Source organism: Pseudorca crassidens, chromosome 1 (genome assembly GCF_039906515.1).
Source record: "Pseudorca crassidens isolate mPseCra1 chromosome 1, mPseCra1.hap1, whole genome shotgun sequence".
In the NCBI taxonomy this organism is placed as follows: domain Eukaryota; kingdom Metazoa; phylum Chordata; class Mammalia; order Artiodactyla; family Delphinidae; genus Pseudorca; species Pseudorca crassidens.
This window is the reverse complement of record NC_090296.1, coordinates 38,385,240-38,398,368: the sequence shown is the minus strand read 5'-3', so window position 1 is coordinate 38,398,368 and position 13,129 is coordinate 38,385,240. Positions and strand designations below refer to the sequence as shown.

General features: G+C 40.8%; 1 protein-coding gene across 1 annotated transcript in view; it reads right to left on the bottom strand.

Annotated features, from left to right (window-relative positions):
- Nucleotides 1–12,828, bottom strand: part of SGPP1 (sphingosine-1-phosphate phosphatase 1) — a 36,209-nt gene extending 23,381 nt beyond the window's left edge. Inside the window, exon 1 of the mRNA XM_067733801.1 lies at nt 11,971–12,828. Coding sequence (XP_067589902.1) covers nt 11,971–12,666 — 696 coding nt within the window. The 5' untranslated portion in view covers nt 12,667–12,828. The remainder of the gene's footprint in view (nt 1–11,970) is intronic.
- Nucleotides 12,829–13,129: the final 301 nt, after the last annotated feature.

Genomic DNA, 13,129 nt, shown 5'->3' with positions numbered 1-13,129 from the left:
TGTTTGACCAAAAATCTGCGTACTGTGGCCTAACCAAGTTGACTCAAAATTTACCATCACATTATATTAAATAAAAAAAGAATAAAGTCCGCATACAATATGGTCCCAATTATTTCAAAATTGTAAGGAAATAAAGTTAACACTAGCTTTTTCCTATTCTTCTATTTTCCAAGCCTTCTATAAGGTTCAGTACTTATCCCGTTTATCTTTAGTAGCATTTAACAATATTAACTACTTTCCTTTTCCAGAATACCCTCTCTTTCTTTCACTTGTAGTTTATAGTATATTCTTTTTATGATACTGTCCAATCTATATGCCTCTCTTCTGCAAACATCCCCACTTAGACCCAGCAGTGTGGCCCTGGAGACATGCTCATACTGTGTGATCCTGCTCTCTTGACCACAGCCCCTGAATCAGACACTTGGCTCTAGGGAAGCAAATCCATTGGCTGGGCTGAGCCGATCAGATTCTTTTTCCTAATAGTAATAAAGTCAGAAAGTCAGTCAGTCTCTGTTACGTGCTTGAATTTGGAAATGACATAGAACTAGGGGTGAGGCTGACATACACATGCCAAAGTACAGACAGAAAAGAAAGAAGCAGAAATGAGAGACCATGCAACCTCAAGAAACAAAGATGGATGGCATGCCTTTAGTTCTGATAGCATTCCAGAGCCTAGCTCCAATCCCTCATGAGACCTGGTAGCACTTTCTTATCCTTGACTTCCACGAGACAGCCCCCCCTAGCCTTCAAATAACGTTTTTTGGTTTTTTTGTTTGTTTGTTTGCTTGCTTAAGCTAGTTCAAATGGGTTACTAGAACACTGCACCCCCACAACACACACACACACACACACTCACACACACACACTCACACACACGCTGCCTTAGTTAGACAATCCCTAAGATATCCTCTTAACCTCTCGAACTGCTACTTGTCAGATTCTGTTCCAGGTTCTTTTTACTCTATCCATTCCTTAAATATTGATGTCTTTAATTTTTTTTTTCCTATAGACCCTCTGTTCTTCTTACTCTGTATCCTCACTGAGGGCAATATCATCCACTCTAATCACTTTGTTCTGCACGTCTATGTTGTTGACACCAAACCTGTCCAGGTCTCTTTCATGTATACAGCTGCCTCCTAGATAGTTGCAAATGGCTGTCTTACAGACATGTCAAATTCAACGTATCTAAAACAGAACTCATCTCCTCCACGCTCCTGCCCCTTTCCACAAATCTGACCTGATTTCAATATCTTCTATCTCTATAAATCAAACTAATATTTCTCACCTTTCCAAATATCTGGAAATTTGGGAATAATCCTTTATTCCACTTTTTCCTCTTTACAGCCACACCCAGTTAATCACCATGCCTTGTCAGTCTACCTCCTAATAACTCTCAAATTCACCATTTCTCTCTACTGCCACCTAAAGGTCAGGGGCCAGCAAAGTCTTTTTCTGTAAAGAGCCAGAAAGTAACTATCTTGGGCTTTGTGGACTATACAATCAAGGTCACAATTACTCAACTCTGCTGTTGTAGCACAAAAGCACCACAGACAATTATGTAATGAATGAACACGGCTGTGTTCCAATAAAGCTTTACTGTATAGCCCCTAAAATTTTGAATAATATAATGTACACGTGTCACAAAATATCATTCTTCTTTCGACTTTATTCAACTATTTAAAAATGTGAAAACCATTCACAGTTCACAAGTCATATAAAATCAGGCAGCAGGCCTGTCTGCAGTCTCCTGATCTAGGTCCCCATCATCTCTCCCTTACACTGGCAGAGTAACCTCTTACTAGGCCTGGCTTACCTGCCTCCAGTCTTGCTTCTCTCCAGTCCATTTTCCATCCTACAGACACAAGAGTATTTCTAAAACACCAATCTAATCTCCTTGAGCAAACAGACCATATTTGTTTTAGTCACTCTGATATCTGGAGGGCTTATGTTATTGCCTAGTACTTATTAGAAATGTGAAGAGATCATATTTGTGGAATTGAATGTCATTACCTTGATTAAAGCTTTTCAGTCAATGAGAAGGAAAAAAGTGTACAACTACAACAGAACTAATATACTTGTCATTATTCTCAGCTGAGATGATTTTCCCTATAGAGAACAGATGAGACTATCCTACAGATTATTAAACTAATGGCGAGTTGAACAAAGTTTATATGTGATCAATGTATAAAAACCAAGGGCATTTCTATATTCCAGCTACAAAAAGTTAGAATATTTGAATTTTAACAAGATATCATTTACAACAGTAACAAAAATAAATAAAGTAACTAGAAATAAATCCAACAAAAGATATGCTTGATCCATATGGAGAAAATTACAAAACTTCATGAAATGCATTTAAGAAAACATAAATAAGATTTACCATATTCAAACATAAGAAAATTCAAAATTGTCAGGCTATCAATTCACTCCATATTAATTTATAAATTCATTGCAATTTCAGTAAAAGTCCAGACAGGTTTTTACATGGAAATTAAAGGGCTGGTTCTAAACTGTATATTGAAAACAAATATTCAAAAATAGCCAACACAGTCTTGAAGAATATGATAGAGAACTTTCATAAACAGATACCAAGACTTATTCTAAAGCAACTATACCAATTAAGAAAGGTGATAATATTGCTAAGGAGAGAGACAAACAGGCCAGTGAAACAAAACAGAGAACCCAGAATTAGACCCATACATATATGGGAACTTGATATGTAACATAAGTGGCATTATAGATAAGTGGAGAAAGGATAAACTATTCAAAAATGGCACAAGGTCAGTTAATTATTTATATAAAACATTACATCAGATCCATACCTCACAGCACGTACAAGGCAACTGAAGGTGGATCAAAAACTTAAATGTGAAAGGACAACTTTATCTTTCCAATTAATAAAAAAACTACAAAAGGATTTTTCTTTTAGAACTAGACAGAATCGAAAGTACACGAAGACAGATAAATAAAAACAGCAAGAATTCTGAAAAACTATTTATAAAACTACAATAAATGTAATAGTATAGTACTTGCACAAAATATTAGATATATCAATTCTAAATCAAATTATGGACATAGACCCAAATATATACCTATACTTAATATATGATAAAAGTGACAGTTCAAGTCAGTAGGGAAAAATGGATTATTCAATAAATGGTGCCATTGGGAAATATCAAGTTGGATTCCTTTCTCAAAACAAGAGATGATTCAAAAATTTAAGCATAAAAAATGAAACCATAAAAGTACTATAAGAAACCATGGTAGAGGGGGCTTCCCTGGTGGCACGGTTGAGAATCTGCCTGCCAATGCAGGGGACACGGGTTCGAGCCCTAGTCTGGGAAGATCCCACATGCCGTGGAGCAGCTAAGCCCATGCGCCACAACTACTGAGCCTGCGCTCCGGAGCCTGTGCTCCGCAACAAGAGAGGCCGCGACAGTGAGAGGCCCGCGCACCGCGATGAAGAGTGGCCCCCGCTCACCGCAACTAGAGAAAGCCCTCACACAGAAACGAAGCCCCAACACAGCCAAAAATAAATTAATTAATTAAATTTAAAAAAAAGAAACCATGGTAGAAAGCCATCCTAATATTACACAAAATTGCGAAACTATGAAATAAAAGATTGATACATAGGGCTTCCCTGGTGGCGCAGTGGTTGAGAGTCCGCCTGCCGATGCAGGGGACACGGGTTCGTGCCCCGGTCCGGGAAGATCCCACATGCCGCGGAGCGGCTGGGCCCGTAAGCCATGGCCGCTGAGCCTGTGCGTCCGGAGCCTGTGCTCCGCAACGGGAGAGGCCCGTGTACCATAAAAAAAAAAAAAAAAAAAAAAAGATTGATACATAAAAAGAAAAATTTCTCCTTGGAAAAAAAGTCAGAAGAGAAGTAATGATTAGGGAAACATACTTCCAAATCACACCACAGTCAAAAGGCAAATTTCACCACTACATAAAAGGCTTCAAAAACTAGTAAGTGGGCTTCCCTGGTGGCGCAGTGGTTGAGGGTCCGCCTGCCGATGCAGGGGACACTGGTTCGTGCCCCGGTCCGGGAGGATCCCACATGCCGCGGAGCAGCTGGACCTGTGAGCCATGGCCGCTAAGCCTGCATGTCCGGAGCCTGTGCTCCGCAACGGAAGAGGCCACAGCAGTGAGAGGCCCACGTACCGCAAAAAAAGAAAAAAAAAACTAGTAAGTAACCCAAGAGGAAAAAAAAATACGTCCACACAAAAACTTACGCAAAAATATCCATGGCAACACTATTCAGAATAACTAAAAAGTGAACTCAAATGTCCAACAACAGATGAAAGCATAAATAAAATGTGGTATATCCATCCAATGGAATATTACTCTGCAATAAAAAGGAATGAATTACTGATACATGCTATAATATGGATGAATCTTAACACATTATGCTAAGTGAAAGAAGCTATTCACAATAGACTACATATGTATGCTTCCATTTGCATGAGATGACAATAGTAGGCAAATCTCTAGAGTGGATTAGTGGTTGCCTAGGGGTACCTAGGGATTGGGGGAAAATAGAGAACAACTGCTATGGGTATGGGGTTCCTTTGGGGGATGATGAAAATGTTCCAAAGTTGATTGTGGCGATGGTTGTACAATACTATGAATACACTGAAAGCCAGTGAATTGTATATTTTAAATGGATGAATTGTATGGTATATGAATTACATCTCAGTAAGCTATTATATGTTTAAAAAAAAAAAAACAGTAGAGGTAAGAGAATTTCTGTTTCTGCCCATAAATGATTAACTGTTGTAAAAGAAAACAAAGCTATTCCACTGTAAACAACAAGAAAACTAGACAAATTATATGAAAGAACTGTTTTCAGATACTGGAAAACAAATAGCACAGGACTGTGATTCATGAGAAAAGGGAAAACAAATGAGATGAGCCCTATGACTGCCCTGGCTTGCTGCTAGAGGCAGTCTCCAGGCTGTAGCACAGGAGGAGGAAGCAAAACAAAGTCCAACAGTCTCACTGAGTTGAGGGGAGAGAAACAGGAGTTCCCAGAGGTCAAAGCAGCAATAATTTTCAAGAGAGTACTGGAGAGAGGACTCTGCACAGAGAAAGAGCCCCGTGGGGGTGAAGGGGTCTCTGCAAATCACTGGCTGAGTACTAACCTGTGCACACACGGGATGAAAATCCATCAGGCTTTTCTATTGGAAAGCAGTAGGCCAAATAATTCCCAAAGCTTACACAGGCCTGTAATTGCTTTCCCACCAGGCAGAGTGCTGAGGGAATTGGGTAGTCTTTGGAAGGTTATCACCTTAGAAGTGAGGCTAAATTAGCTCTAGACTATGGTTATTCTAGACCCACTCTAGCAAGCCTAAAAAGATTAAACTGACAAGTAATTTAATTGTACACTAGACCAAAGACCCAATAGGAACTTCCAGATATAAAATATATAGTATCTAAAATCATATCTCATTCTACTTGATGAGTTTACCAGAAAACTAGGCATTGCAGAAGACCAGTGAATTTGAAGTTGTAGCAATAGAAACTATCCAAAATGAAGCACAGAGAGCAGAAACACTGCAATCATCATCATCATCTTCTTCATCATCGTCATCATCATCATCATAGCATTAGTGATTTACAAGTGACCAGTGTTAAACAAATCTAACATACATGAGATTGAAGTTCCAGAAGGGGATGATGTGAGAGAAGAAGGGAGAAAAAAATATTTCTAGAAATAATGCTGGAACACTCTACAAAAATAATAATGTATTCTGAGTATTATAACATATGTAGATGTAAAATGTACGACAACAATAATACAAAGGAGGGAGGGCCTCCCTGGTGGCGCAGTGGTTGAGAGTCCGCCTGCCAATGCAGGGGACGCGGGTTCGTGCCCTGGTCCGGGAGGATCCCACATGCTGCAGAGCGGCTGGGCCCGTGAGCCATGGCCGCTGAGCCTGCGCGTCCGCAACGGGAGAAGCCACAACAGTGAGAGGCCCGCGTACCGCAAAAAAAAAAAAAAAAAAAAAGTTGGGAAAAGGGAAAAATGAAGTATACTGTTGCTATACTTGAAATGGTGTAACATTATTTGAAGGTAGAGCAAGGACTTAAAGAAAAAAAAAGAAAACCAAAGAGGTATAGTTTTTAAAAATTAGTAAAATACCAACAATCTGATAGGAAAAAAAATAGAGAAAGTCTTTGAACTGGCAGTACTGGAATAGTCAACTTTTAAATAAATTACGCTGTTAATATACTGGAACATCATGCACATGTGAAAAAAATCAGATAGCTCTCTGTATAAAACATGGAAAATGCTAATACGGAGAGGCAATATAACAGTAGTATAGTGTCACTTCATAGCAGAACTGCCTGGGTCTGAATCCAGGCTCTGTTAGGTACTTGCAGAGTCATTTTGGGCTAGTTACTTATCTTCCCTCTGCCTCAGTTTCTTCTGCAAACCAGTGACAATACTCATGGGATTTTATGGAGATTAAAAGTCATGTAAGGCATTTAGACAATCGCAAGCACAAAATTAGTATTCATTAATTTTTGGGTAAAAGAAAAGGAAAATCTCCCCAATATATTTCTACATTAAAAAAGCAAGGTCCAGAACGGTATGTTGCCATTTGTATGAAAAATAAACTATATAAATATATGCCTACAAAAGTAAAGACTATCTCTATAAGACTAAATAAGAAACTTCTAACAATGAATCCCTCTGGAAATGAGATTCTCATAGCTGTGGAACAGAAAAAGAAGAGAAACTGTACTCTCCTCTTCATATTTTTATGTAAATATTGAATTTTCTACAATCTATTACCTGTTCAAATAAATTAATTTAAAATGAAGATTTAATAATAAGTACTTACAAAATCAGGAAAATGTGCATTTCAAACACAAGTATCATACTAGGTAAAAATAAATAAAGTAGCGAACCAATTTGATTTTTTAATAAACTGTGTTTCTTCCAAGAATTACTATAATGATCAGTTTCCTTGGCTCTTGAAGCCTTTTCTGGTCTCTCTCATTTGTGACCTACTTTTCTAACTGTTATGTCTTGCCTTTCTTTTATTGTTTCATGATCTCACAGATATCTTCCTTTTTAATCTACAATAAACTACATTATGATGGAATATCTTATGTTCTTTTTTTCCCCAAAGACTTCATTATGCTTAATTTTTTATTTATATTAGGAAGATAGAGGAAAGGAAAGGTGATCAAATCAGCATTTGATTTCAGTCAACAACTTAATGTTTAAAAGAAATATTTGTCACTATTGCACATGTATGTACACATTATTTTCTCAAGGTATATAAAAGCTGTTTTTGTATTTTAAGAACACACATATCTATTTCAAAAATTTTATTATTGCAAAGATTATTTAAAAATCACAAAGTATGATATGAAAAGAGTTTTCTCTGTAAGCTCTGGAGTTTGTCTGTAAGTTTAAAGACAGCTTGTGGGACTTCCCTGGTGGAGCAGTGGTTAAGAATCCGCCTGCCAATGCAGGGGACAGGGCTTCGAGCCCTGGTCCGGGAAGATCTCACATGCTGCGGAACAACTAAGCCCGAGTGCCACAACTACTGAGTCTGCGCTCTAGAGACCGGGAGCCACAACTACTGAGCCCTCGCACCACAACTACTGCCCGCACGCCTAGAGCCCATGCTCCGCAACAAGAGAAGTCACTGCAATGAGAAGCCCGCGCACCGCAATGAAGAGTAGCTCCCGCTCGCTGCAACTAAAGGAAGCCCGCGTGCAGCAATGAAGACCCAATGCAGCAAAAAATAAATGAATAAATAAATTAAAAAAAAAAAAGACAGCCTGTGACTCACTAGCTATGTTACTCTAAGTCATTTATCCTTCCTCTATGTCAGTTTCCTAATCTGTAAACTTGTATTAATAGTAGGACCAAACATTGGGATGTTTTAAGAGCAGACTAAATGAGGTAATAAACATTTCAAACAATGTCTGACCCATAGTAAGACCTTAATAAATGTCAATAAAGATAATAATATAACTATTATTATTATTAAAAGTAGTGAAAGCATATGCCCTAGTTGGGAATGGTAACCCTATAGGTAACACCTATAGGTTACCTATAGGTAACCCTATAAAATGTGAGATGTCACTAATTTTTTAAAAATGAAATTCATCTAAAACTTGCTTAATGTTATTAAATTAAATATATAATTAGAACTCATTATATGCCATATTATTTAAAAATTAAGACTTTTTATTTCTGGAAAGAACATGCAGACATAAATACAAAAGGAGTGCTTTATTTTTTATTTTAGATTATTCTTCAAAAGACTATGTTCTTAATACCTGATGTCCCTTACTTCTTATTTTTTTCCCAATTCAGACTACAAAAAATTCCAACAAATAATATGAGAGCAATAATCATTATCTTGGCCAATGGATCAAGCTATTTAATACCTGGAGAAATGCCATAACACTTTCTATCTTGCATTACTGGAAAAAATTCTTCCAGCATATCAAATAATTGTTTGGAGCCATACTGTTTCAATCTCCCTTTTTGTATTATTAACATATCTTTACAAGATTCAAAGAATCGAACTGCAAAAGAACTGAGACAGCAATGTTGTAGAAATATAAAATATATTCTAAGGATCAAGAGTTGATTTTACTGGCTGGAGGTTGGTTTGTTCGTTCTGCGGACCAGTCCCTTAATTTAAGAAAAAAGTTAATAACTTTGAAGAATCTAAGGGGACTTCCCTGGTGGCGCAGTGGTTAGGAATCCGCCTGCCAGTTCAGGGGATACAGGTTCGATCCCTGATCCAGGAAGATCCCACATGCCGCAGAGCAACTAGGTCCATGTGGCACAACTACTGAGCCTGTGCTCTAGAGCCCGTGAGCCACAACTACTGAACCCACGTGCCACAACTACTGAACCCGGGCGCCTAGAGCCTGTGCTCTGCAACAAGAAAAGCCACCGCAATGAGAAGCCCGCGTACCACACGAGGAGTAGCCCCTGCTCGCTCCAACTAGAGAAAGCCCACGCACAGCACTGAAGACCCAATGCAGCCAAAAATAAATAAATAAATAAAATTAAAAAAAAAAAAAGAATCTAAGGAATCAGACTTCCTTGATATTTTTGAAGGGACTGAAGAAAGTACATTTTTTCCTCAAAAATATTTGGGGAATTTCAGTAAAATGCAATACCCCTCACTTATCTAATGGATCAGAATCTCTGGGGGTAAGGTGCAGAAACTGCACGTTACAGAAGCCCCAAGTGATTTTTCTGGCTTACTGTCATTTTAAGAACAAATGAATAATGAAACAGAAAAGGTTCATTTAAAAGGCTCCATGTGAGTGAACCTTGTCCAGATTTCAAGTTAAGAACATGAAGTGAGGAGTGAGTGAAGTAGTTGTCTCAAGCCAAAGGGATGGCATATGAGATAACTCAGTTTCCAGAGACGTTTCAGCATCCTAGGCACTAGAAATAAACACACCTGTCCTGAATAAGCAGTAGGAGCACAAGCAGATGGAAACAACTGTCAACCAAAACTGCTATTAATTAGAAAAACACTAGGCTTGCATTGTTTAATTCTTATCCCACTTTCCAATATATATTTTTTTCATTACCCACTCTGGAAATATAAGCCTTCTAAGTACTATAATACTAATTGGCAGAGAAGAGGACCAAAACACCTTAAGCAAAGGAAGGTACTTTTGTTTTCAATCAAAACAAGGATTTTTTTAAAAAGTAAAAAGTTTAAAAAGTCATTTTGGTTTTTTGTACTGCATTATTACAACCAAACATTTATAAACACAGAACTTTCATGTACAGGAGTCTTTCTTTCAAAACAACTAACCAGGGCTTCCCTGGTGGTGCAGTGTCCCGATGCAGGGGACACGGGTTCGTGCCCCGGTCTGGGGGGATCCCACATGCCGCGGAGCGGCTGGGCCCGTGAGCCATGGCCGCTGAGCCTGCGCGTCCGGAGCCTGTGCTCCGCAACGGGAGAGGCCGCAGCGGTGGGAGGCCCGCGTACCGCAAAAAAAAAACAACTAACCAAAGACAATCATTCAAATTTTGGAAGTTTATTCAAACTTAGAGTGGACACGTAAAAGAAGAAACAATTTTCCAAGATTAATTCTAATGTAACTGGTCAGTTTCCACATCTGTAAAATGACAGTTTGAGACTAGGTGATTTTTAAAGTCCTGTCTAGCTCAAATTCTAAAACTGTAAGATATATAAATTCCTCAAACTTTGAATTAAATATACTAGGTTGTTCAAAAACTGTAATGTAAGCATATTCTGATAATTCAAATAACCCTGAAGTGTTAAAATATTGATAGCTGCATCCCATAAACAATCCAGCAGTACTGTTTTCAGACTTCCGGTTAGCATGTGTTCTGAATGAATGATGAGCGACAACTACTTTCTCTTTCTTGGACTGCTAATATTAATAGCTTGCAACATAGCTACTCAACGAGGAGTTACAAAAGGCTCTATCATTATGGAATCTGGAAAATCCATAAAAATAAGAGAAACATCATTAGCTAACCAGTTAATATGATAAGTCAATGACAGTCTTAAATTCTGAAGCATTTAGATTAAATAAACTTGAGATATTTATCTATTATGCAAAACAGGCAGCACTAATTTACAATCTGAATATTACTGTGTATCTCCTTAGGTTAAACAGGAAAAAAAAACTGTTCATGGTACTCTTCCCTCATAATTCTGCCATTCTTACTATATACATTACATACTTTCCATGTTCCTGTAAGAGAGATGCACTGCACAGAAATGTCCATGAGGACAAGGGTTTATCTATACTGAAATTAAGCCTGAGATAAGTAAGCTTACCATAATGGAGTTTTATACAGAATGTGTATTTCTCAGTGTGAGATGATTTTGTGCTGTAATGGAAAAAAAATCAAGGAAGTCTGATTCTTTAGATTCTTCATAGTTATTAACTTTATTCTTAAATTAAGGGACTGGTCTGCAGAATGAACAAACCTCCTTACAATTTAAAAGGCAGATAACTAACACAACATTGTAAACCAACTATACTTTTTAAAATAAGAATTTTAGAAAGACAGATAAAAAATCAGTCTAAGAATAAATTTTGCTTCTATATAAAAAAAGAATTAGCTTTTAAATCTAAGTAACATTTACAGACCATGAAAAACTGAAAAATGGGAGGCCAGAAGAAGTAGGCAAAATATAAAAGTTTACTGTTAAAAACTCATCCCCAGCTGTCAGGCCGATCTTGCTGTCATATTTACCATTTTTACAAACCCACTAGTCTGACCAAGAACCCTAATTTTAAGAATAACTTTAAAACCATTTGTAAAGCTAATTCAACAATAATACTGTAGCTCAAAGTGATAGTTCAGATCAGTGATCCAAAAGCTAATTAAACTGTGTCTATCAGCAAATTAGCAACCACACCCCTTTAAAAGAGCAGTCAGGCGGTGCTCCATTAACTTCCACAAAGGGTAGCTTTCATTTAAAATTCATTACTTCACTGCTTGAACGACCATGTTTGTTTCATAAACATTGTCTCGGGATAAAGCCAATGACTTTACCTACGCCTGAAACAGAAATCAGTCTGGCGAAAGGCACCATATAAAACGGGTGAATCTTAGTCACCCAACTATTAATTATAAGGACATTACATTAAGTAATCATAATTATATTCTGTGCATCACATTAAAATCGCTTAGAAACTCAACCAAAGCCCGATGATAATGTATTACTCCACGAATAGTGTTTACTTTAGGTTCCAAGAAAGGTATTACTATTAAAATAGAGTTTGACGACTAAGTCTGAAGGTTTCCCCCATTGTTTCATTATTTTTTTAAAAGCTAAAAAGGGCCTGTTTGCGGGTACTGTGAAAACCTGTGGGAAGAGAGGTTTGGGAGGGGAACGGCCAAATTCAAATAACTGCAGACAGCAACAACGGCTCGGAGTCCTTTAACTCCCCTAGGCTGAGCCGGGCGAGGACAGGGACCCTTACCTGCCAGCGGCCATAGGTGAGGAGGATCATGGAGATGGGTATGGCGGTGCCGGACATGGCATGGGTGGAGGGCATGCTGTACTCTGAGTTGTAGAAAACCTCCAACTTGACCACGGGCGGCGAGGCGGGCCGCGGCCAGCGGATGATGTCCTTGGTGCACTGGCCCAGGTACATGGCCAGCACCCAGATGACCACGAGCCTCCGGCCCACTAGGGCGTCCAGGTTCCAGATCCAGAAGGGGAAGAACAGGATGTAAAAGAGTTCATTGCCCAGCTCCGTGCCGAAGCAGAACAGGTAGTAGAGAGGCATGTTGCTCACGTGGGCCAGCTGGCCCTCCTCGCCCGTCAGCGAGTTGCGGCGCAGGACCCCCGCGCGGCGCTGCGAGGCCGGGCCCAGCTCGGTCGCCCGCCCGTTCCGCACGCCGTTGGGGGCGCCGCCGCCGTCTGGCTTGGCTGGGCACTGATTGCGGTCGCTCCCGGGCGGCGGGGGGCCTCCGGACGCCCCCAGCTGCCGCTCTCGGCGCCTGGATTCTCCGGCGAGGGGCGCCTCCGCCTTCTCATCCTCCCTCGGGTCGGCGGCAGCTGTGGCGGTGCGGCTCACCGGCGCTTCCACCCCGCACAGCCGTTGGAAACGAGCCACTTTCTGAGGGTCCTGCAAACTGCCGACCAGCTGGACCAGCCGCTGCCTCAACGACATGATAACGGGACCGCGCGGTCCGCGGGCCGGAGGACGGCGGCGGGAGGGTGGACCGGCCGCCGGTGCAGCCCCGATCTGTCTCTGCGCGCCTCGCCGGCGGCGCCTCCCTCCACCCGCTCGAGTCTGCCGGGTGACGGCGCCACAGGCCTCAGCGGCCGCGCGCCCCCGCCCCGCGCGTCCCCGCCCCGCGCGCCCCTCCTTTGCCGCGCGCTCCGCCACTGCCCGCGGCCTCCACGCGCCGGCGCGCGCCGCGCCCCGCCCCGCCCCCATGGCCACTATGGAAGGGGGCCCGGCCGCTTGGGTCCGCCCCGAGCTCGCACGGGCGGCGTCAGGGCGCCTGAGGCTCGGCGGGGCCGCGGCCTTGAGGTTCTCCTTATTAATACCCACCAGGCGTCGCGGCGCTCGGCGGGCGGGACTTTGCGCGTCCTCCTTCTCCAGCTTCAGCCCTCGTTCCCCGCCAGCT